General features: G+C 41.4%; 2 protein-coding genes and 2 long non-coding RNA genes across 6 annotated transcripts in view; 1 reads left to right on the top strand and 3 right to left on the bottom strand.

Annotated features, from left to right (window-relative positions):
- The window catches only part of LOC131885471 (protein furry-like), a 29649-nt gene extending 14090 nt beyond the window's left edge, over positions 1-15559 (top strand). The window contains exons 18-43 of one of the 3 annotated variants that reach the window (XM_059233528.1): positions 5715-5869; positions 6027-6187; positions 6367-6501; positions 6575-6789; positions 7002-7136; positions 7251-7381; positions 7851-7988; positions 8252-8887; positions 8964-9184; positions 9327-9729; positions 9801-9891; positions 9975-10234; positions 10796-10923; positions 10996-11549; positions 11623-11720; positions 11791-12445; positions 12506-12580; positions 12933-12953; positions 13103-13291; positions 13362-13553; positions 13628-13776; positions 13843-14083; positions 14146-14418; positions 14501-14780; positions 14859-15284; positions 15348-15559. In XM_059233528.1, the coding sequence (XP_059089511.1) occupies positions 5715-5869; positions 6027-6187; positions 6367-6501; positions 6575-6789; positions 7002-7136; positions 7251-7381; positions 7851-7988; positions 8252-8887; positions 8964-9184; positions 9327-9729; positions 9801-9891; positions 9975-10234; positions 10796-10923; positions 10996-11549; positions 11623-11720; positions 11791-12445; positions 12506-12580; positions 12933-12953; positions 13103-13291; positions 13362-13553; positions 13628-13776; positions 13843-14083; positions 14146-14418; positions 14501-14780; positions 14859-15284; positions 15348-15502 (6117 nt within the window). In that variant the 3' untranslated portion in view covers positions 15503-15559. The other 2 variants (XM_059233529.1, XM_059233530.1) reach the window with 2 other exon arrangements.
- Positions 1169-5152, bottom strand: LOC131885477 (uncharacterized). Its single transcript, XR_009373843.1, has 2 exons — positions 4536-5152; positions 1169-1328 (listed from the first exon to the last, which is right to left on the bottom strand). It is a non-coding gene; the product is annotated as an uncharacterized LOC131885477 (long non-coding RNA).
- Positions 9177-10098, bottom strand: LOC131885478 (uncharacterized). The gene is made up of 2 exons (XR_009373844.1): positions 9959-10098; positions 9177-9843 (listed from the first exon to the last, which is right to left on the bottom strand). It is a non-coding gene; the product is annotated as an uncharacterized LOC131885478 (long non-coding RNA).
- Positions 15560-15607: 48 nt separating the features above from the next.
- The window catches only part of LOC131884817 (uncharacterized), a 27935-nt gene continuing 17645 nt past the window's right edge, over positions 15608-25897 (bottom strand). Inside the window, exons 6-9 of the mRNA XM_059232701.1 lie at positions 25218-25891; positions 24000-24179; positions 23410-23592; positions 15608-15867 (exon numbers count right to left, since the gene is read on the bottom strand). Of these exons, the coding sequence (XP_059088684.1) occupies positions 15668-15867; positions 23410-23592; positions 24000-24179; positions 25218-25891 (1237 nt within the window). The 3' untranslated portion in view covers positions 15608-15667. The remainder of the gene's footprint in view (positions 15868-23409; positions 23593-23999; positions 24180-25217; positions 25892-25897) is intronic.

The following is a 25897-nucleotide window of genomic DNA, read 5'->3' as shown; positions in this document are numbered from 1 at the left end:
GAATATGACCATTAGGAGACCATTCCCGCATACCAAATACAACCTAAAACCAGATCAAATGAAATGAAATGGGCTTTGACTACATCTAATTGGAACCTCAATATGAAACCAATAGCCGGGGACAAAGTGATCTTCAAGGACGACTCACCCAAGATAGAGAGGATGGTTCCTGAGCCACGTGGAAACCATTTTGTATCGATATTGAGGATGAGTCTCCTCTAAAGAATTCACGCTCGTTCCTGGATCTGGTTCTACTCTGATGACATGGGACTTGAGTTCAAAGAATCGACCCAAGTTGTACACAAAAGGAAATAGGACGAGAAACGTGAAAGTGGCAATGTAAATGGATCGTCGATCTCGACTAGGAGCATGAGGATGGCACACCGATATGTATCGCTCCATGTTGATTGCCAATATCGTATACACGGATCCCGTTAGAGAGATTTGGCACAAAGGAGTCAAAATCAGCGGCGTGAGCAAGTTCTTCAGATTGTAATCATAGCTTGGGCTCAACATGGGCAATGAGATGAGGAAGAAGGCCGAGATCAGGAATAGGGAGTCGTACGTGGACAAAGCGATCATGAGTTTCCGAAGATAGGGTTGAAGTTCGAGTTTCTTCTTGCTGATCAGATAGACGGCCACTGAATTGCCGAACAGACCAAACACGATAAAAATCGTCGAGAGCACGCCCTCACCAATCAAGCGCAAGAAATAGCTGAAAGGCTTGCTCGGGTCGGCCAAGTGAGGGTCCTCTTTGTAATTCGAGTAATACTCGGTTGGAACTGAAAAGGTCAGAAAACAGTGCACATTCTATCCCCGGTCAAAATCTCAGAGTTGGTCTGTACTTAAGTACAAATTGAACCATACTTGAATTAGAAGGATGGTAATCGAAAGATTGATTTTCAGACCAACCAGTCCTGGGCTCCTCCTGATCTTGAGATTGTTCCAAAATTTCTTGATAATGTGACTCTGATTGAGCGTCTGACTCAATGGAATTTTGACCTATTGGGGGTTTTGCTCTTGAAGACCGAGACCCTGATAAAGCCGACGATGATTTCCTTATGAAAAAAAAATCGAAAAAACCTTCGCGTTATTACGTGGAATATTTGGCGAGACTTGTCATTTTTAAGCTTAGAAATATTTGGTTAGAAACTAGTGGTCAAAAGTACCTGTCAATATCTTTGGAAGTGAGATTGCTTATCGATGAAGATGTGAATCCAACTCGAACCAACAATGTCAATGCCAAAAGAATCATAGCGAGCCTTTGTTGCGTCATTGTTCTTATTTGCGATCAAAGAACCTTTGTTGATAAGATGTTTTTGGATATCCTGCAAAAATAATGAAAGTCCGACGTTCAAAGAGGACGTTCATTAGATTTAAAGCCAAATCGACCTCTGCAATCCTGCCTATTCAACTGCCACAGATGTGCTTGCCACCATTTTTTAGCTTGCCAGATGAATAAGCACGTTTTAGCCCATGAATTCAAACGTCACAGACTAGATTGCAGACTTAATTATGAATCTGGAAAACAGAGATTGTTCAAATTACTTTAATCTTTGCTTTTGGACATACGATTACGTGTGCTTAACTTGAAGTTGAACTTCAGTCAAATACGTTAGTCCCTTGGGACAAGCTGTCACCAATGGAAAGACATATCCTTCCTGAGGTTTTTATCATCATTACCAGAAGCTATCAACTATAATTGTTAGATCTTGATCGAAAAGCAATTGGCCTTTCGGTACAAATGTGAGAATTTGATATTGATACAAATGCACATGGAAATGGAGTGTTCAGTAGAACTGGAAATGGTCTTTTTCGATCCTACAAAGAACAATAGCTGTTCTGACAAATAAAAGCCAGTCTTCGAAAAGCTCATTCTTCATAGTGCTTTAGATCGATCACTGTCGACCAGTTCATCAAAATTCGATCAGCCATTTTGTGCAAAGCACGTGGAATGGTTCATTTGCTTTGACAGGTCTCGTCATTCTTCACTTTTATTGAAATTGTGACGTTTGCCCTCAAAAGATAGGAACGAACGAGACTCAAGGGAATTCTCAATGGGATCCAGATCGTTGTGAACTCAAAGTACTTTCTTTCTTTTTGCCAAAGGCCGCTCGATTGTCTTCTATTTAATTTCGCGTTCATCATTATAGCATTGCTGATATGATGCTCTATCATTAAAATACCATTGCCAAAGGATCACTGTTAGATTGTACTTATCTTGCTGCGAATACGAGCCCTTTTGCTCAATTTCCCTTACATTCCTTGGAACTTGTGTTTCGTAACTAGGCACAATCATCAATTTTGAGGAAGTTTCTGTTGGTTCAAGACTAACCAGTTCTTTAAGTGAAGACACAATGTTATTGACAATTTGATTTTGTTGTCAAATGCAGACACATCCAAAAATTGACGTTCTCAATAGCGCGCTTGAATTGAAGTCAACTCTTTGTGAGAAACCGTTCTCATGTCCATAGTTATAAGTTCTCTATGCTCTAACCCAGAAGCAAAAAAAGATAACTGACAGTGCAATATCAGCTCTAAGCTTTACAAAATGATGTTCCTTCTCTGTGCTTGTTGGTTAGTGCATTTGTTTGGCGAGGCTTTCGAAAATGACATCAATTTGGTTGGTAGTGAAAGAAGCGCTCATCTTCTCCTTGACGTCCTTTGTTCCTTGCCAAAGTGAGCACCTACCCACCCACCAAACCAACCAACCAACCAAGTACCTAGTTGCAGTTTCTCTCCCCGGAAATCAAATGACATGATGGAACAAATCTGAAGGTTAAACAATGAATGGCAAAGAAACGTGGATTTTTCACCTCGAGCTTGCCAAAAGAGTAATCGAATTAGGTCGGCTTCCCTCGACTCAATTCGTTAATGGATTATTGCCATTGAGAAACTTGAACTTGAAAAAAGGTGGCTCTCGAAGTCTCAAATCAACGAAATGGATGACTTTTAGTATTTTGGGAATTTTCTATAGACAAAAGAGTGAGAGTACGACGTTTACTTGATATTTGCAAAAGCAGGAGCGATCAAGTCAAAAATTATTATGTCTTTTTGTTCGCTTTAAAACCTTTTCCATTTTTCCGAATATGCTAACTACATCCAATGCAAAAACTTCGTCAACTATGTCAATTTCTGGATGACAAAATTCCCAAGCATTTTTTTGGCATGAATCGTATTTCAATATTTTTTTTCTTGACTAGACTTGGCAACCACGCGTGTTTTTCGCCTGATAATTGAGACTTTCGAGGCCTTATTGGGTAACCCCTGTCAAGTTTCAAATTTTGCACATTTCAAAATGTAACAAAGTAGCCTCGTGAGCTTGAGTGTCTTTCCCAATATCAGAAGCTTTCTCTTCTAGTCTTGCAAAAATACACAATTATGTTTGCTTTTAGCGGAAGTTACCTATACTAAAGCAATATTCAATCTAACGGTACGGTACGTTCAACTCAACGTAAAGACTAGTTCCAAGCAGATAATTTTGGTCGGTTTGCATATTGGTGCTTGTCCATTTTGATCTTACATTGCAGATATTTGAAAAAGGTGCGTTGTCATAAGGCATTTTAATCCGCTTCGAGTATGAAGCTTCTTAGTATTCTTATTATGATTGACCAATTGAATCAAATAAATAAAAGTCAAAGAGAAAGCATGTGTTTTATAAAGCAAGCATCGTTTTACGAAACGCTTTTAAAGTTAAACAAGCAGCCCAAGTTTAGCAAACCAATCAATTGCCAACTTTTAAAAAATATCGCAAACCACACACAAATTTTCTTGAATCGTTGTTGGCATCTATTCGTGACACTTTTGAATATTGCTGAATGTTTTAGCTTAATGAAAGTAGATACTATGTAATGCACATTGCATTGATTTTCAGTCTACTAAACCAATGTGCTAAGGTATTCGTCAGTTTGGGCAAGATTTTTCTCGCAATTTCGATTTTGAGGGGTATTCCTCAAAATAAGGTGTAAAGCTATTTTTCAATGAAAAGAAATTTGTTGCTCCATTCAGTTTTAAAATTAAAGCTATTCTAACCTGCCGTGTAAGCATCCAGGTAGTCGAATGATCAACCAATCGACATTACAATAATCATTGCATATAGGTATACTAGTGTTGGGGCGAGTCAGAGTACACTCGAGTCTTGTACGCTATTTTGGAGGAATTGGCCGGACTCGTCAAAAAAATAATATTCATTTTTTTTCTTAGAATTTTGCAAAACGAGCCTTTTTGCTAGCTGAAACTGACTAGTAAAATACTCGGTGAGTCCGGCCAAAAGTCAAAAAATCAAAGGACTCGCCACAGCACTAATATATACATATATCTATTGATTCATTGTGATATTTGAGATCCAAATAGGCCCTCCCTCCTTAACCGCACTGAATGCTATGAAAACAGAAAAAAAGCATTTACCAGGTTTTCTTTCTACCCCAAAATGCTTCCAATTACTATTCCTCCTTGCTGTTAAATGTTCAATCCATTTCAAAGGCTTAAGAACCTCAATCTCAGACCCAATCTTCGACCCAAATCTTCAATCTTACCTAAATCCGGAAAAAAATATTTTCCCTCTTCACTTTGTTCCTGGACAGGATGATATCGTAAGCCCGCCGTTTGTTGAATGACTGAGGGCCTTTAGTAGAATCCTTTTGACATTCCTCCGTCGGTCACTGTTCGAGCCTCTTTGCGACCTTCACTGGTTTCCAGTAGTCGTGACTCGGATGGCAAAAGCAAAGAGAACGCAGAATAGAGACTTCGACTGACTGACTGAATGAGCGAAGGACGGCGCGTTTCCAACTTCGGAACGAACCCCATCAACCCAAAGGGCGGGGAGAGGATTTGGAGAGTGAAGTCGTGCCAGAGGGACCTGCCAGCCTTAGTCACCATATTTGAGTATTGGAGAATTGATGAATGCTTCATAGGATGCCAAAATATGACGGATGTGCCGGACACTCGGTACTTGGTACGAAAAGTCGAGGGATTTATTATTGGAACCTGGCGAGGGTAGAAAATTAAGGACAGATCCCATCGGTGGAAGCGTTTTTGTGGACAGAGACGAAGAACGCCCCTCAGTCACGGAACAGCTGAGTCTAGTTTTGACAAAGTGAAAGCGAAGCGAGTTTTCAAATTGGCACATTGATGGAATGTGAAAAACATGTCTCGTTAAAATGAAGACACATGTGGAATTCAACTATGAATTCGGATCTCTAGTTTAGTTTGACTGGAAGAAAAGTCAGTTAGTCAGGGGTTTTATTGGTGTTCATCTGTATTTTGGCAAAAATTGAACAGATGTTGAATTATGTCAAACGGGATTTAGGGCAATCCATAGTTTGATTGATTTTTTTCTTTCTCAAAGCTTTTTTATTATCTTGAAGCAAAAGGTTAACCTTTTTTCGACTGATGTTGCAAAAGAACGATACTATCTACCATTGAATATGGGAACCAATTCTAGCCCATAGTGATGCCTTTGCAACTTTTCAGTTCTGATGAATTCTATTTTTCGGTTGCTGTAAAGGCTCTCGCATCAGCAATGAGAGAGCACCATTCCTATCCTCGTTATTGTTATTGTTACTATTGTTGTTCCAATTTTTGCAGAAGCGTATGACAGTCCTTTCAGCCTGACACATGCTGTTTTTAGCACCTTGTTGACATTCGTACCTATGAGTGGAGTATCATCAAAACTCTCGAGCAGTCGAACATGATGCTCTCCTTCTTTCTTTCAGGTCTATTCGTTGGCTCAAGAAACCATCGTGCTTTTGCTAGAGTACAACCAGGACCGTTCCTACGTTTTGGAATGGTTGGTGGATCGTTGCTTCACCGGTGAAGATCAAGTTGCGGATGGTTGCTTCCTGGCATTGGCCACTGTTTTCGCCACGAGGTAGGTACTCAACATATTGCATATTCAATAATCATCATCCTTCGTCTATCCATCCAAGAATGACTGGGAACAATGAAAGTACCGAAGCATGAGGGCATTCCCGATGGAAATTCAAATTCAAATTCTCAATTTCATTTCTCCTCCTCTTCTTTCACAGAGAATATCCGTGTGATCATTACACGGGGATCATCAACGTCACGTTACTGAACACGGGATGTCCCAGGACCCAAATCCACGAGACTGCTCTTCAATTACTTCAAATCCTAGATAAACGTTTCTTTGGAAGCATCTCTCCCCTGGGATCCGAGAATGAGCAAGGTAAAGTGGGCGACATGTTTGAAATAGTTCATCACTACGCATTGCAATTTCCACCTCGTGCGCACTAATTGGAATGCACATTCATGATCCTTACTCCAGGGTGTGTGCCATTAAATCTCCTTAGATCGTAACCCGCTCGTGGACCTAGGTCATCATCTTTTTTTTATATCTGGTTTTAGATGATGGCAATGACACGTTACCTCGTCGGAGCACTCTGGATGTGCTCCTTTCCACTACATACTCGAGATCGCAGTTGTATTTATCACGTCAATTGGCCCAACTTCACCCGGAGATGACCATGCCCATGTTCTCAGGTAAGGATTCAATTCAAGGACTTGGAAAGATCAAAGTCAAACGGAAACACCTCCACGCAACTCTCTCTTCCAGAAATTTGCCACCGACTTCAAACGGCTCGCCCGTCCATCGTCAAATGTTTGCTCTACTATTTGTTGCCCTGGTTATACAACATGGAGTTGGTGGATCCCAACGTTTTGCTGGAACTTAGCCCGCCCGAGGCTCGAGTGCCAACCGGAAGAGAAGGCTGGGGAACCACGGAGGCCACGGAAATGATCACCAATAACCTTTTCTATATTACCGTCAAGGTATGTCGGTATGGATCCCATACATACAGAGTTTTGACTGAAACGTTCTTTGATTTGGGGGATCATTGGAAACAGGTGGTATTGACCTTTTCGGTGGCAACCTAAGTTATTCTTGATCGCTATTGTTCGCGCTTGACTGAGTCGATTGTGCGATATTAAGCCTCGAAAGTTTTGCTTTATAAAGTGGCACATTCTTGACGTCCTTTTTATAGTTTGGAGATGAACATCCCAAAGAAGTCGAGGAATTGTGGCAAGCCATGTGCGATTGTTGGCAAAAGAACCTCCGCGTCATCATCCGATATTTGTTCATCATTTCGGGCTTAGCCCCGAGTGAATTGGTTGAATTCGTAAGTTTCATTGGCAACAAGTACTCGCAGAGACCATGTTTTAACCTTCCTCGAATTGCGGATGTCGTGTTCAACATTGCTAACATAACTGAGAGATTTTCCATCTCTCCACAGGCAAAGCGTGTGGTCTTGTATTTAGCACGGGCACAACCCCTCAAAGTGTTGGAGGAGATGATGATGGAACTTCAATCTGTGGAGACGCTAAATTGCACCATAGAGAGAACGGAAACGCCTCCCTATTTCAGGTGAATCTCCTCGAATATTGATCAATTTACAAATTTAAATCAATAAGTTAAAATTGAAAGTCCATTTTTTTCGGGTGGCAGTGAGAAGTGCTCCTTTTCGTAATCTTCTTTGAAAGCAATGGTTTCCACCAATTGGCGTTTTTTTCTAATTGTTATTGAGAATTAGATTTTTGCCACTTCTTGGACATTTTTGACTCTGAAGGTGCGTTTGTGTGTGAATGCTCTACAATATTTAAGCCTAGAGCAAAGTACGCGTGAATGTCCTTTTCTCATTTGAAAACAAATTCATATATTTATTTGATTTGACAAATGAACCCATCATGTCATATCCAATTACTCTGCATCTAATCATGGAGCTCATAAACATTTGTTGCTACTTTGAAATTATTTTGGCAAGTCGAAAATTGTTCGCTCAAGTCAAAAAAATAGACATGAATAGTTGTCTAATGGCATCTTTTCATGTCCTCAGATTGACGTTCTTGCGGAAGACCTCCAGCAACTCCGAGTCCAATATGCAATTGACAAGTTCTCGACAGGATCTGTCCACAGAGAAGGGGACTATTCACACCAAGCGGCACTCCCAGGAGGAGCAACAACGACGGGAGATGTGCGTATTAAACCAAACTGTAACTTGCAATACTGTACCTCCTCCGTCCTTGGGTGTCCCCATGTTCTTCTTTCTCCTTCATCTCTACTTCTCCACCAAAAGTTTTGCCCGGTCTCCTCTTTCAAAGACTCGAGAGGATGTGATATTGAAATTGTTCAACGAAAGTCGGGATGCAACAGATGGAAGTTCTCGACTTCCGTTTCGCCCGTGGATCTTATTTCGAGAAAGACATGTGATGATCTGTTATCTTTCGATTGTTATAGATCCACCCGGAACGAGATGAGTATTGCTGGGTCCTTGAAGAGTGCCGGAAGCATGGCTTCCAGCGCAGGATCTGCCATGGTCGCCGGAATACAGAGAGTGGGAGAAAAAGTCCGAGCCTTGTCCGGCTCCACCAACTTCAACAAGCCTTCCATTCTCGGAGGTGGAGGAAGTGTTCATCCCCAACATCTTAATATTGGCATGCCCCCTTGTCCTGAGGGTATGAGCCAGAGTCTGGTGATCACGTCGCAAGGCGAGGCTCAATCTAGTTCGCTGATGTCCCATTCAGACCACCAGTATCTGCCGCAAACCTCCTTAAACTTTGGCCTTTCACTCTCGAAAGAGGGCTCATGTAAATCCGAGGACAACAAGTCAGAGAGCAATATCTATTGCCAGCCCCATCCTCTACCCATGCCCGAATATGGGGGGTGGTTCGCCCCTCTCACCGAGTTTCTCCCTCATGCTTCTCAACCCATCTCGAGCTTCCATCGGAGCAACTTGGCCGTGATTTTACTCACAGATCTCGTGGTGGATGGACTAGATCTGGATTGCCACGGAGTGGATTGGAGTGTCCACGTGCCCCTCATGCTTCATATTATCTTTTTGGGCTTGGACAACAGTCGGGAACTCGTTTACAAGTATTGAATGGACAGAAAGTTGGTTGTATTATGTCGAGTCGATGTCATGGAGTCTTCTTTTTTCTTCATCTTTCAGACATTGTCAGCAGCTTCTTTTGAATCTGCTGATTGTTTTATGCGAACATCAAGACCATCTGTCTATCTCGAGTATTCTAATGCAGAACAAAGCTGAGCATCTTAACTATGGGCTGGTGCTCGCCAAATTGCCCATCATTGAACATAACTTCACCGAGAGCTATCTGCCCATGGACCCACAAGATCTGGACGAGACTCAAGATGAGAGGACCGATGAAGATGGTGAGGCTTATAATTCAATGAAAAAGGAACACTCAAACCCTCAAATGAGCATGCACAAACTTCTTTTACATACTTGCATATAATACGTACTTTACCCATATGCAGTGATGCAGTGTATGTAAAATGTATATTCCTTGCTCAGATGAGTCGGTCCAATCCAGTAAAACGTCCGAGGAGCCAACCAGTCGAAGCACGGTTCAAATCGCGTCTCAGACCAACGAATCGACCGGGAAAAATCGTGGGAGTACCACAACAGGAAATGGAGTCCATTCTGCGCCGACAGTAGCAGATCTGACCAAGGCCCTGATCCATTTTATCGCGTCGAGAAAGTGCCAACCGTTCTGGCAGTACGAGGACATCACCCGCAACGTGTGGAGCATCCGCAGTGCCGAGCAAATCGACGTGTTCCTGGCCCATGTTTTGCAGGTCTTTGAGTTATCTTTGCCTCATTCTCGTCTGGCAGAGCGATGGTCGCAATTGTCACTCCATCTGGCCTTGTCCTGCTCGTCTCGACATTACGCCGGACGATCGTTGCAAATATTCAGGTACAGCTCCATCTAATATGAAATTTACGAGGCCCTTGCCAAAAATGGGTCTGGTTTGATATTTAATACAGAGCCCTTCGAGTGCCCATCTCTTCTCGGATGCTTTCGGACATCCTATCACGATTAGTGGAGACGATCGCCGAGCAAGGCGAAGATATGCAAGTAAGTTGAAGTAGAAATGACCACGTATACTCGATCTTGAGGCTCTATTCTGTACCGTGTCACTCACTTCTCTCTCCCCTTAGGGTTACGTGACCGAGTTGATCCTCACGCTGGAGGCCGTGGTGGATGCCTTGGATTCGGATATTCGACCCATGGATCTCTCGAGGGACATTTTCAAATCCACGCCCAACCTCAAGGATGCGTCGCAAGCCTCATCGGGGGGCCACAGTCATGGCAGTGGTGGGATGGGAGGCCATACAGCCTCAGCCAATCCCAACCAAGGGCCAAGCTCGTTTCGCGAGCAAATTGAAATTCAGCATTCGACATCGCCCATCGGTCATGGGTGAGTAGATCGAGTCTAGAGTGAACGATAAATGAAAGTGAATCTTTGTCAGTCAATAGAGAATTGCATCGAGGGTGGATTGAAAAGCTCCTGGAAGGTGTCTGTCTGGTCTGACGACCTCCGAGGCATTGGAAATTCGATATCGATTGCCAGTTTTCTTTTTAGAGCCACCCAAAAACAGTTGCGAGCGGGGCTATAAATTGCTCACTTCAGATGCAGTTTCACCAAAAGGGAGCAATGAAAACTTTTTGTGGGAGGAGATGAGATTCTCGACTGTACAGTGTGTCTGGGTAAAAAGTTTAGGTGACCTCTCAAAAGTCGATGTTTAACGTAAACAACCCTTCTCATGATTGCGTTTTGACCAGAAAGCCAATAATGGAGCATAAAAAGTACACAGTACTTATTGAATAAAAAAACTCTTTTGTCAGGCTTACCTTCTGCTAAGCTCTACCGCTCTTGGTTAGGTTAATTGTTTTGAGAACTCTCCTGCCTTCGAGGATATATCTTTACGATCTTTATTGTTGTTCCTTACTTTCACGGAATATCCAATTCTTCTCGCAGATATCACGTATCGGCCCCGCCAACGGGTCCATTTTCCCGTTACGATCGAAATGTCTCGTTTCCTCGACATCCAACCTCTGGTGCAATGCAACCTTTCCCTTCGAGGAAAACCATTTCGCCCGTTCCGGGTAAGTTCACCTTTCCACACCATCAATCCCAAATGAGTCTGATGGATTCCATTCAATCCGCCAAAATTTCAGCGAATGGCGATATTCGAGGACGAAGTGGCACTGAATCAGAAGTCAGACACAAGGGTGGCTTGGGAAGTAACATCTTGGGTTCGACCTTGCCACGATCGCGGTCTGCGCAATCGCTGAAACTCCAAGATCAAGCATCCCAAGATGACAAGATGAACATCTTGGTCCAGCTCTTCTGGATTTGCTTGGCGGTTTTGGAATCGGATTATGAGCACGAGTTCCTCCTTGGCCTTCGCTTGTTGGAACGAGTCTTGTCCAAGTTACCGTTGGATCGTCCGGATGTTCGGGAAAAGGTGGACAAGCTCCAGATTCAGCTCAAATGGCCCCGATTTCCCGGAGTCCATTCACTGCTCTTGAAGGGATGTACCAATTCGGGTACCTATGAGGCCACGATTCAAGTGATCAGTCAAATGACTTCACTATTGGATTTCCCGGTCATTGATCCATCTCAAAGTCTTGGCTTTCCCATGAACGTGATTGCACTCTTACCGTACATGGTTCAAAACTATGAGGATGCCAACGACCTTTGCATACAAAGCGCCGAGAATATTGCTCAAGTAGGCAATCCGTCTAATTGTTGTTTTTTTTCAAAACCTCCATGACATTCATTCCAAATCGATTTCCTTTTAGGTGAGTCAGGAGAAGAGCAAGAAGTTAGAAAACTTGGCCACGGTCATGACTTTGTACAGCCGTCGAACCTTCAGCAAGGAGTCGTTCCAATGGACCAAGTAAGTGTTCATTCTCTCGCGTTCTCTTATCATATCCAAACCATGATCATGTCATGAATGGCTATTTCAGATGCGTGGTGAAGTACCTCTACGACTTGTACTCCCATTTCTCATTCAACATGCTCAGTTTCCTTGTGGAGGTGCTCGAGAAAGGCCCTGTGAGTACACAAGGCCCAGTCATGACCATCATTCATTGTCTCCTCCACTACATTGACATGTCGCAAGCCACCCAAATGATCAACGCTGATCTGCTCCGAACCGTGGCTAAGTTCATCGAGACTCCTCACTGGAGAGAGGCCCTCAAGATCTTGAAATTGGCCGTGACCCGGAGTTCCACACTCGTGGCTCCCCCCTCGAATTCAGGGCCGGTTACGTATCATTGGGATGCCTCGCCTTCTAATTTCTCGAACTTCTCCGAAGGAGATCTCTACTTCAAGAAGGAGCTTCCAGGACGAACCATGGAATTCACCTTCGACCTCTCTCAGACACCCGTGATTGGCCGCAAACAGACGCCCAACCGTCAATCGCATCTCTATCATTCCGGTAGCACGAGTGTGTCGACTTTGACGACTATGAGTCAACCCTCCGCGTTTGATGAAAAAGATAGTTTGACTAGTTTGCGGAAAGATGACGGATCCTCGACCATGTCTCCGAGACGCTCGATGTCAATATCGGCCGCGGATTCGGCTTCCACTTCAGGATGGAAACGTCCGTGGTTGAGTCAGGTAAGGCCTTTTGGTTGATGCCATGTTGGTGATGGATGAAGAATCAGGTTCTCTTTTTAGTCGTCGGTGCGGGAACGACTAGTGAATCTACTCAACTCGTGTGGACAACGTGTGGGGCTACCCAAGAGTCCGTCGGTAAGAAGTCACTTTGATTTGAACTACATTGTAGCCCTCGTAGTACTCTTGTTTTCTTGTGCATAGAAAGGCCCGTGAACTTGAGACGTAATCCTTGAAGCAGTTTTACATGGTGCGAGTCTCTGATATCGCTTGCCGAAGCCATTCGATCTTTTAATCAGCTCCTCTATCTGTCTCTTTTTTCCCTTCCAAATCTGATCTCTGTCCTCCTCGCCATCTTCGGCCTCTTTCTCTGTCACCTCTCCCACTATCTCCGTATAATATCTGCATGCCCCGACGAATCAATCTTCATCTTGGACGTCATAATTGGATATGGATACGTGTAAATATGGTTGGTGTTTGGCAATCGCAGGGAGACAACTTGAGCATCAAGGTATTACTTGCTTCTTTGACCTCCTCCTGTAATGTTCATTGTCGGGCCTATCTCATACTCACATTTTCTTCCACTCACCAATCATATACTTTTCTAGACTTTCAGTTTGTATATTACTTTTACTGAACATGTTCGATTGACCTCCGCAGGTGATCTTCAGCCAGACGTCCGAATTGCTGGAACGTCAATCTTCAATGGCCTCGTCCACGGAAGAAGTTTCGGCCAACAACGACCTCTCGCAGGAAAGTCGCCAACACGATACCACGGATACGGAACAGAAATTCGGAATGTACATGCGAGAGTTTGATTTTCTCGAGTACGAACTCGAAAGTCTGGAGGTACAGAGAATTGAGATCCTTATGAAGTGAACAAAAGCACAAATAAGTACTGATTGGATTGATATTTCAGGGCGAGAGTGTGGATAACTTCAATTGGGGTGTGAGACGGCCGAGTTTGTCTCATTTGGAGGATACTGGGAGTCGAGAGAATGAGGACCATCTAAATAGGAATTCGGGCAACGAGATCACGCCCATTATGTCCAAACGCGAAGCCAATGCTGGAGTTGGGGCCGAGGAATCCTCGGATGACGATGTTGGATCGGTACAACTTGGATTAACCTGGACTCTTTGCCTTGGACTTTGATATAATGATATTTTTTCCACTTTCCATTGCAGCAAATGTCGGCTCGAAGCACGGACGACAATAGTGGAGCTTCTTCTGTCTCGAGCAACTCCTTGGGGGCGTTTCCACCCAACTCGCTTCCTTTGGACAAGATTGGAAAGCGACGGTTCTCCGGGAAAACCCTTTCCGAAGCCGACGATTCGTAAGTCATATTGTGAGAAGAAAGATCTTATCTTCACAGATTCTCCAACAAAATTTACCATTTTAGAACAAGCGATACAGATGATGAAGGTGAAATGACCGATCACGATCTGACGCCTTGTAACGTGTCCCCAAGTCTTTCGCAATTACTCAATTGGAGCACCGGGACCAATGCAGAGGGGGGTAACCGGATCATGGAGCAAGAGGATTGCGAAGACCATTGGAAGAATCATGTCCAAATTGTAATGCAAGACCCCAACAACGAATCTCTGATCTTCACATTTTTTGCCTTTGCCAAATTGTTCCACGTAGGTCTTTTAATCAATTGCATTTGAAAACAGTGACGCAACTCAATTTTGTCATTCTACAGGAGCTTCGTTTAAAAACATGTCTCATGTCTCAAGATGCCGTGTTCAGTTTGAGTAAGGAACGAACCAGTTTCAGCCAATCGTCTATCAAACAAGCTTCAGATCAATTTCAAGAGGTCACTGATGTACTCTCCGAGGTCTCGGAATTTCCGCACGTTTGGTGCGATTTTGAGGGAATCGGAGGTACGAAATTGGTCGAGAAGATCAAGTTCAACATTTTGGAAATCCAGGAGAATTTCGACAACTTCATGGACAAAAAAGAGCTGACATTAGAGGTACGGAAAAAGACGACCTCTGCCTTCCTCATGGAGCGTTTCATTTATAGTACCGTACGTGCCACCATTTACTTTCTTCTAGTGTTTGGATGCGGTGAAAATGCATCAAAAGTTGGTTAATCTGGGCGAGCAACTCGATTATAACATCGACACCGAACAAGTGGACCTCTGCCGATGCTTATTTAAACTTCACTTCCAACTATTGCTCTTACTGGAATGTTTCGTCAAACTGGTCAGGTTGATTCTGCAGTCGGCACAAAAGAATCCGGACCTCAAATATATTTCCAAAGAAGTGCTGGACAAACGAAACGAGCTTCTCAAAGTGACTCACTCGCGCATCGCCATCAGCACGCCCATTGAAGGTAGTACAAAGCTCGATTCGTCCAGTATCCCCAATTATTTTCAATGATGTTCTTCCTTGTTCTATTGCTCTTCATCAGGGTCGCCGGAATCGAAAACCGTCAAATCCGAACACTTCTCACCGACCCATGAACGACCTCAAAGCTCGGCCAGTGAGAGTGAATCCTTAGTAATGGGGTCATCGGCCTCGGCTTTGCCTTCCATCGTCATTCAGGAAAGTGTCGATGATGACAAGAAAGGTGACGATGACTGTGGATCCGAGTTCAGCTCTTTGAACTCGAGTGAGATCTCCACCGCCGAAACCATCCTGTTCGAAGCTCAATCCAAACGCGAGAGCGAGTATCACGTGTTCGGATTGCTCTGCGAGGAGAAATGGGCCTCGGTCCTGGCTTATTATCGCCAACAGCACAAAGCCAAATGGACGAAGAACCAATCGTCCAGTGAAGAGGATGATCTCACCGCAATTTTGCATATATATTGTCAAATTTTGGCCGAGCGCGGCGAGAGTAAGTTCAGGACAATCTTCCGTAAGAGTTCGGTGTTAAACGTAAAGTTGGTACTCCTTTCAGATATATTTGCCATGACCGTAACCGATGGCGAGTTGAACGAGCATTGCAACCGGTTTAAGGATTCCAGTCTTCAATTGCAGAGTATTGTGAAAAGTATGGAGTCCCAATTGGCCAGACAGAAACAAACCAAATCCAACTCGGAAAGTGTTTTGTAGTGATGATGAATTGCTTTTGAATCTCACCCTGAATAAATGTGAGATCTGATTTAATAATATCGCACCGGACCAGTATGATAACACTCGGACAACAAGATGGTTTGGTATTAACATTTAATTAGCTTAGGCTTTGGGGTGATAAAGTGTTTCTCTTGTAAAATGACATCAGGCAAATGATTCAACTCTGGGGTTGAGTGACTTGGGATCGTTTGGATTCTTCTCGATATCCTCGTAGTCGTTGACCAGCTCTGGCACTGTTAACGATTGGTGATTGGTACGATTTGATGCCATCATATTTGTTCCATTGGGATCTCCGGACGTAGAATTTGATTCTACAGATGTTTTTACACTTGGGGTCGGATCATCTGAAATGGAAGCCGAAGGATATTGATTACTTTCTCATGGAGTAATGAGACTCTTTTCAATTGTATCCTATGTACATGTATTCTCAGTTCAATGATAATAATGAAGAGAGTTGAGATTGCTTAATCCCCTCAGTTGAACCCCATGAACGCTTTGATATAGGTCTCTAATATCATTTCAAGCAATCGCGGTGATTAACCCGAATGACTTCAAAAGATGGGAGTTAACTTCTCTTGAGCCTCAAGGAGTGACATTTATCTTTCCTATCATCTAAGCTTAATTCGACCCCATGAAAAGCTACTCCGGCTATAAAAGAAACACAAGAGACTAATTAAAGGTTGCTTCCACATTCATAGATGATGGTTAGGGTTAATCGGAATCTTATTCAAAGGCATAGAAATGGCCTTCAGAGTACATTTGCGCCTGACCAATGTTTGGTTCCTTTTCATTAAGTTGGTAGGACCAAAAAATAAAAAATAAAAAAACGTGATCCTGTCTTTCTGCTAACGAAGCCTATGAAAGGAATTCCATTTGTAGCTCTATCCTTTTCTGGATATATTAGGAAAAGTAAAGTTCATTCTCGATACTCTCAGTTATCTAATCTTATTCATTCAAAACCTCAACTTCTCTTAATGCATCAAGTGAATGTGTTGGATGATAAATAGCTTTAGTGGCTATCTACCTTTAAATTTGGGAAAAAAATTAACTTCTGTACATAAAATTCCAGTGAATATTTCCAATTCCTTGCTCTTTTGCCTTAACATCATTGCACTCAGGTAATACTTCAAGTGTTCGGACCAAAATAGTACAAAACTATGAAAAGGCCCTGGTTCGGCTCGATGATTCTTCCTCTTCTTTACATAGCTACTCGCATTCAAAGCAGAAAAAAAGTCTCAAATTTCAAAAGAAGAAAATATGATGGGCCTTGATCATGATTCATGTTCAAAGATGAATTCAGACTGAAGCACGGTACATTGTACATCATTTTGGTTACAAACGGTTTCACTCATTTTTCAAAAAGGTTTCTCCATGAACTATTCAATTTGGTGGCATTCAAAACTCGCTCCATATGATCTTTGAATCTGCCTAAATAGATGCCTGCTGTTTCTCCCTCTGAATCTTGTTAACATGTGAAAGAGGCGAAGTTCTGCAGCTTACTTTGTGTCTGGATTTAGCGTACAATAAATCCTATTCATGGAAATGCGAGGGTACTAAATCGTCTTTTTGGTTTTCAAACAACATGTGTGCATAAAACCTTTTCACCGGTTTAAAATAACAACCACTTGGTGGTCATTATTAACCTTTACATCGCATGAAGTAACCTCATTGGTCAGTCTCACCATTATTCATGGCTCATCAGAAGAGGCCCAACAAAAGGACATTCACGAATTGACAGAAATTTAAAATCAGGGTTGAAAAGGGTGTTTCCAACAATGGTGAACTTTGACTACTTAGCATTGTACTTTTCATTGAGCGGAGGAAGCGCCCTCTAGGTGCGGACAAACAAACAGAGAAATGAGAGAACCCGCTTTAAGATGCCAGATTTTATCGAGGGATTATTAGACGAAAAATGTATTGCTAACTCATCTGGGAGACCTTTCAAACCCTCTATGGGTAAAATTCCGAACAATTATGACATGTAAATAATCATTTTAAAGGAGGTTGTATACTGCCTGATTGACACTTTTGCAATCATTATTTCTAGCAAAAGAGAACTAAAAATAGCACACCTTCATAAGTTATTGATGACCAACTTTTAAAGCATCACTGTCTCTACACTTAAATTTAGTTTTTTAGGACAATTGAATCGAAAAAGACGATCACAACAAGTCGCTGGTATGCGACAAGAATACACTATATAGCTCCTTCTTTATTTCAATTTAGAGGTCAGAAGGGTTGATAAATTTACTGTTTTAGGATTTGGAAGGTCTCTCAGAAGAGTAGTTGGTCTATTTGTGGTGTTAGAATGTAACAACAATTACATGTTCTGCGAAAAATACCTTATTCAAATCAGGCATCTTAGAGCGCATTCTCGTCCTTTTACGGTTTGTTTGTCCGCAAGGAGAGAAGGGTTCATAATCAGGGTTGCCAAAACATTAATGTGAGTAAGATATGTGCTGGGTTATTGGGTACCAAAGTCTCAATCATTTCGAGTTTCTCGTCACGTTGGATAAAATGACGCCTTCAAGTTTTGAGGGAATTACTAAAAACACATCTAGGCAGTTTTCTACCTTGCAAAATCATTTGGTTCATTTGTGACATAATTGATCTTTGAATTTGTAGCTCAAATTAAACACTTCAATGCCTATAAACTGCCAAGTTGTGTTTGTGGATATTTCATGAACCGTGGACAAGGATGTTAGAGCTAAGAATCAACATTTCAGAATCCAGTAGGCAAAATACGTTCTTCTTCAAATAACAGAGACCCCAGGTCCCACAACAACTTAACTTAATTTCCAGCTCAATCAAACAACCGGATCAAAAACTATTCTTTTATAGCTTCTCAAAGCTTATTACCAAGGAACTGAAAAATGGTTTGTTATTTTGGTTAAAATAGTTGTTTTTAGGTTATGAAAATCAGCCAAAATATGTTTCAAAACAGCAAAAATAAGTTAAAAAAACGTGAAAAAAGGGTTTTCTGTTGAGTTATTCAACTATAATGGTCGTTTTTAAGGTTGAACTTGCTTGATTATTGTTTTTCAAGGCGTTCTTGCTCTTTGGATTGAGCCTTGTCTTTACATCAGCAAAACATTAAATTTTTATGAAGACTCCTCAGTAAAAACATCATTTCCCTTAAAAAGAACTTTTGAAAAACCTAACATTAAACTTTGAATGATCCAATTTTAGTCGAAAGGAAATTGGTAACCCAGTGACTTTTCGCTTTTCTTTTCTTTCATAACCCCTGATCTTTGCCCCTGGTTTGGTCTGTAGTAAAGTGATTTGTCGCTCTTGCATAAAGTTCTCTAATCACTAACGGTTTGAGGATGGACACCGAAAGGCTCACCCAGTTTCCTCGGCCTCTTGTTAGTCATCAGCAGATCGTTGGCTTTGAATGTGAAATGAAGAAAATCCTTCCCCCGCCCTCAAAGAATTGCTTGATCATTTTGAGTCCCGAGTTTTCGTGAAAATGGTCTATAGAAAAACCTTACACCATACCACGAAAGATCCAGTTTTAGCCTAATGAAGATTGGTAACCCTCTGCATTTTGAACATCTGAAGTCTAACTCCTGTAATCCCAAATCTTCCTCTGCCATTGGTCAAGTTGGCCGTTAAGGGGTTTGCCGTTTTTACATGAAGTGCTCCACTCACTAATGGTTGAAGGATGGATACCGAAAGGCTCGCCCACCCAGCCTCATGGCAGTCACCAGGCCCTCTGTTTTGGTTCTGCCCTCAAGATTGCACTTATTTACATTTTCGAACATGTCAAACTAATCATTGAGTGGGGACAAACATTTTTACCCAAGACAGACCTAAACTTCCTTTCTCTATATCTCCTAAATTTCCCCTAAAAAATAAATTCGCGAAAAAGTTATTTTCCTCAAAATGACCGAAACAGTTGAACACTTAATTTAACCTTTACAAGATATCTTTCCGATTCCTACTTATTAAATAACTCTTCACATAATGAATGAGCCAGCCCTCTACTGGTAATCAGTTACTCATTCATCTTGCCCTTTCATGTATTGTACATTGAGAGAACATAACTTTTGATCCACTTGCTTGATTGAGGTGAAATTTGAAATGCATGATTACAGTGACCCCGTCTCACTCGAGAAGTAAGACAATGCGTTAGTTCAAATAGGAATTGTTCATTTTCAACCCTATCATCCCCATCCATATACCAGTGGTTGATAAATATTTCCATAGACACCTAATGAGGTGTTTTAACCACAAACTGATCCTTGAAGAATCCATCTTAGGGTTACATCTTGAGTTCAACTAATAGGTTTCTAATATGCTGCATGATGAAATATGTTTGGTGTTTTACTGAACAAACACGTAAATTGATAGTCCCAGTTTCGAAACCTTTTGTGACTTATTTGGAAACTTTATTTGATTTCATCAAAAACTGATTCGTCAAATAGTGCACGTTTGCCATTTGGTTTAATTTGTCGGCTTGTTGAAGGGAACAATATTCTAATATTGAGCCAAGATATTGAAATATTGTTTGTGACAGAACTACACCAAAAAGGACTATTTTGAGTTTTGTAGCACAACTTCACACGACCATTGGTGCGAGGTGAGGTGGCTAACCGTGGCTGGGATGTTTGTCTAAGTTCTCCTTCCACGAAATGCCCGAAATCAGGGTGCCTCACTACATTTTTCCTTGAATTCCATTTACTCCACATACCCAATGGATGCTAAATGTGAGACTACTGATAATTCAAACAGGCTCAAAAGATTAGTTTTGACTGTTACGTTTTACGGAAGTGGCAAGGTAATCTCGTTGTTGTATGGCTTGGCAATGCCTTAAAGCATCCATCCGGTTACAAAATTTCTATTTTAGATAGAATTGAAAAAGTTTCCATCCGTTCCCTAGTTTGAACTCCGTCCATGCATCTACTGATGCGATAACATATGAGGTCGTTTTCCTTTGCGAATGCCATTTGTATATTGCCCTTTCCATTAAAAATGTTAAATCCAATTTCACAAGCAACAAGACGTTTCCAGAAGTGAGATTTTAACCTCAAAACCAAAAAAAAATGTACAAATTAGAATTTTTTCGATCAGTGTAGATCAGAGAGACCTTTCACTAGAGGAGTGGACATCAGCGGAGCTACGCCGATTTTTCTTTTTCTCACAGCTCTTTGACCGAGCCATAAATGGAAAGAGGGCAGTAAGGTACTGGCATTTGAGACCAAACTGTACATTTTTTTATTTCATTCATAATTGCCCATTCTTAAGACTCTAGACTTTTTACTTCATAAACCAGAAATTTTCTTTGTTTTCATCTAAAGTACGATAACTCAACATTTTGTCATTAAAACACGCTTTCTTATCTTTTACATCGCTTTTCTATATTGTATGGTAGTATCCCTTGTGACTTTTGGGGAGCTGAAATAATGTTATCACAAAATGGCTTAGCTTCGCCAATTGCCATGTCCAATCCTCTTGTTAAAGGTATCCTTGTGTAGACAAAGCATGTGTGATCTCATTTAACTATTTGAAATTCCATCACTTAAAAACGCCATTATTCTTCAATTTTAAGTTGTTCATCATAATCTAGGGGTTAAAACATCGCCTTGTTTTGGAGTTAACATTGGCTCAGAAACGTATACTAACAGTTTAAGAATGGTTACTGTTTAAGCCGATTGTATAAAGGAACTCAAACAAATAGTCACTTTTCCTCGGAGGAAAAAAAATCCTTTAAATCAATTAAGAACTGGAATGGTGCCACTTGGTCCATTTGTTGCTCTCTTTGGTATTGCCACTGGCAAAAAATGTGACTGGATGTCAGATTTTCCTGAGGAAAAAAAATGAAAAATGAAATTAGAACAGCTGCCGCTTTAGAAACGAACCACGTGCCAATTAAAAGTCACCTGAGATAAAAAATGACATCGATCAAAATCATGCTAAATATTAATCATAATTTCAGTTTAAATTTCATGAGCCCGTGACAAATTGAATAATCCAGTTTTCTTTAAAATTGGCCACTAAATGCCAGGATGGCACATTGCCTTGATTTCAGAGCACTTGATATTCATTTCTGCATGATAAATATCTATTATCATTTTCATGAATCAAATGAACGGTTTTTGGTCAATTTTACGCCTCCTCCTTACAAAACAGTAATTTGCTTAAAACACTTCAAATTGCATATTTTCGAAATAATACTTCATGAATGTTTTCGTTATACTTGGTTGAGTGTTTCCCTAAATTTTTATGAAAATGCATGTTGGTTTCAAGAAGGGTTTCGGTCAATTATGAATGGAGGCAAAACAACCGTCTAACAAAATCTCATAAAGTGTTTGACAAACCGTAAAACAAAAAACGTATAAGAGTAATAAAAGATCGTTTTCAAAATGTTCATTTTTAATGTGCTTTAAGTTGCTTAATATAATAAATCAAGCTAATCGGAATAGGTTACAATTGGAATGAAATCATATATTTGATTCATACATATACCAAACATGTTCTGAAATGGTTATAATCAGGGGCTTCGCCCTTCAGCGGTCAAGTTTGACGAAACTTGATTATTTGCCTGTTGATAGCTAGGCAGCTCAAGATGAGCCTTTTAAAAAAAGACGGTATTTTTGTAAAATATTGTTACAGAAGTTGAAAGGCAGGTGTTAGGTGAACCTTGGCCACGTCCGTATCAGATTGTTCCCCCGTCTATGGGTGTGATTAGAGTCTAAAAGTTTCCTAGAGAAAAGTCAGGGGGAGAATCGAGCACAAGATTTCTATAGGGGCCCTTATTTGCAACGTCACACGGCCCAAAGTAACCGGGAAGAGGCACGGTAGATTGCTAAATAAACTGCTCTTGCCTTACCTTGAACGCAATTTCTTTTCCGGACATAACGTGACCCGGGGCATTAATTATAAATAAGATTTTAATAGAATTAGCTAAAAACAACACAACGCATATAATTTTATACAAAAGGAATTGGCCCAATCGGCCCTCCATTTGGTAGAGGCTGAATGACAAAGCGCCCTCTGAAGTGCAAAACGTAAAACATATTTCGTGCAGCGTAAGGGGGCTATTGAAATGGAATATTTGATTCATTCTTTTCTCTGCGACTGAAGCATTTCAAGATATTTGATAGCCTAACAAAATATAATTGACAGACCACTCTATCTACCTATGGAAGCTGTTGACGGATCAGCGTATATGCATTTCCTACGAATAAATATTGGTAGCCTTTTACCAGAAGAGTACCCGGCCATTCATTCGGTACAGATTAGAGACCCTGAATTCAATTCAGTCTTTAGTGTAGATAAAAGGTGAGCTTTGTGAGTTTACAACTTTTGACACAGACGTTTGATTCAAAATTAGAAATAGGCTTTTTTGTCCAAGGGACATTGCTTGTGGATGATGGTGATAAAAGTTACCAATTTTCACTCCTGTCGTCTCTGTCTATTGGAGACCGTCATCTTTAACTCAGGTCAGCCAAGGGCTATACTTGATTATGACTGAATTTCAACCAAACGATTTCAAGAATAATTTTGACAAATCCTCATTTGTTAAAGAATATGATTTCATTTTCTTTAAGGCCATTACATTTTTATTCTGACCTAGCCTTACAAAATGCGATAAGATAAAAGCCGTTCGTTTTGACGCTGGGAGCCTCAAATTGAAGAATGTGTTTGCTATTTCCGTCGAAACTTTAAAAAATGTTTGATATGGCATTTTAACCATTACGTAGGCAAAGTATAACAAACTTCGTTGAGCCGCAAAGAAAAAAAAACAACCAGGATGCACATCACTTTGAAACCACGACCATGAAGAGTTATATGAGGAAGCCATTTCAAATCGAACCCAAATAGACAGAATGAAAATAACTGACGTGAATCAATTTTATATGGAATGGTCAAGGAGTACTAACCAGAGGTTTCTTCTGCTTTAGCTGCCCCAGTTTTGGAATTTGGACTCCTTGACTTCCAGATCCAAAAGGAGGTGGCGATAGTTCCAACAATGGCCGAAATCACCAAGACAATCATGAGAACAATGTGAGTAATGGGCTGCTCATAATCATCCGGAACTACAAACCATGGACTGGCTGCTTCGCCTAGAAAGGATAAAAATCACAGCAATCGGAATTGAGTCGCTTTATTTTCTACTGTATTATTGGAATCAAATATCATATCAATTCATTTCCACCATGTCGTCAATTTCAAACCGTGACGTCACAGCCTTTTCATGAAGGACAACCAGCAATCCAAACTGGATGTTGTTTGTTAATTGATGAAATATGAAACGCTTGCCATGTCATGTCAATTAAGATGAGCATTAAGTAATATGATTCATTTCCTTGTCCTCCTCCAGGCAAACAAGCTCTGGGGACGTGGCTTCGAAATTAATTGGTGGTCAATCTTTTCCTCGAGGCATTCGCCAACACATCCTGTACGTACTGTACTGTCCATTAGAGTAGCCACTACATCAAAGTAATGTTACCAAGGAAGATGGTCTACTTACTTTTTTGTTCTGAAGTGGAAGGTGAGGACTGCTGAAAACCCTTGCGGGCTTTTTGTTGGCGAGCCATTTTGCGGTCGTCAGGCTTCTGAAACGTTATGTCACGGTCATAGGAACTTTTCGAAGTAATCGAATCATCGGGGGGCAAACTGGATCCGTCTTGGATCTCTGAGGTACTTTGGTCTGAAATTGAGAAAGTTCGAAATTCAGCGCAAACTCGTGCATTGCCACTCATGTTTGTCATTTGTCTTAGAAGAACACTGAAAAAGCTACAAGTGATTTTTAAGGTTGCCTTGATTTCCAGTCAAATTTTCCGGGAGAATATCGTTTGACAATTTGTCCTTGAGTCCACTTAAGTTGAAATAGCATTAAAAACATGTTCCTTGGAAAAGTTTATACAACATACTTGGTGTCAGAAACTTACATCAGTTCCTTGACATTCAACTGAAAATTGCACAATAAAATACCAAAATGCAAATCTGCGCCAACATTTTGAGAGGAACTTTCTTTGTGACGGATAGACCTTGTCTCAAAGGAAAGTTTTTTATTTGATGTACAACATGTCACTTTGATGGGTAAGAATATGCTTGTTTTCCATGTTCGAAGAAGCAATATCAATGAGAAGCCCGCATACTATCGCATGGAGAAGTTTGGAATTGAATTAGACCCTTCGAATAATGCAGCACCTGGTGGAATTTCACGTTCCCTCAAGACCCTGAAGGAGGTTCCAGCTTCACTCCCATTTGTAAAACACTGCGGAGGAATTTCTCAAATTCGACCGTTCTTTCCCAAATTGTATCTTACTACCCTTTCCTGACTAAACCATGGCGTGACGAGGCACTCGATTTAATGCCGTAAATAGGCCTATTGTGCACCCATGGCAAATATTTCGCCTTCTCACGAGCAACTTAACAGTAAGCTCCCTTTCCAATTCACCCAACTTTTTTGACATGCAAGTTTGATGCGAAATTCAAGAGCCATCAAAAGAGTACCAACTCTTAAAACGGTATCGAACGTTATCATAGTAGCCATTCGTCCATCGAATGAACGCAAAAAGGTTTCTTTTTTTGCTTGGATTCAATTGGGTTTTTGTTTGCATGTATAGCTCTCTCAACATTACAGAATCTCTTGCTTTGCAACGTACATTTTTGGGAGTTTGATTATGTATCTGATATTGAATAAGATGCAGATGTAAAGTAACATATGTACACGTGTACTAACCTCTGGTCTTGAAGACATCCACCTGATTTTCTGAGGGGTCTTGCAAGAAAATGGGGAAATGATTGCTCCCTCCTGGCAGCCATTCATCTGTAAATTCCCTAGATTGGCTTTCTTGGACACCCTGACGCTCTCCCGTAATTAAGAGTTCATCTTCATTCTCGTAGGATTTATCTCGGATTTCTTTTGGCGAGGATGTTGCCTCGGCCTCCTCGCTAGCCTCTTCTGATTTCGATGTACGTTCCTCATTAGAGTATGTGGGTGGATAACGATCCAATATCTCGTTGGATCTGCCGTGGATTTCCCCATTTTCATCTCCATCCTCGCCGCTGTTGTTTTGGCTATTGTGTTTGTAATGGCGGTTGTCTACAGTGTGACTAGGCGAGAATGAGAGAAATTTGGACGGAACTGACAAGCCACTCCGAAGGGAGGTCCAATGCGGAGTTCCCTCGCCTGATTCCTTTGGTGCCGGTGATCCATCATCGAGCTCTCCACTCGAGACAGGATCTCGATCTGGGGTGTGCGTTGAAGTTTGAGGAGACTGGGCATTGTCGGGAGTTGTAATTAATTTCCGCCTTCGTCTGACCATACCAAAGGCCCTGGGCATTGCCTCACCACCGTAGTCGCTTGCCTGGCCTTTATCAGAGTCATCTTCAAGGGTGGAGAGTTTCTCGCGGCTCCAA

This window comes from Tigriopus californicus, chromosome 8 (genome assembly GCF_007210705.1).
Source record: "Tigriopus californicus strain San Diego chromosome 8, Tcal_SD_v2.1, whole genome shotgun sequence".
NCBI lineage: Eukaryota > Metazoa > Arthropoda > Copepoda > Harpacticoida > Harpacticidae > Tigriopus > Tigriopus californicus.
The sequence above is the reverse complement of the archived record's forward strand: the minus strand, read 5'-3'. Positions and strand labels throughout refer to the sequence as shown.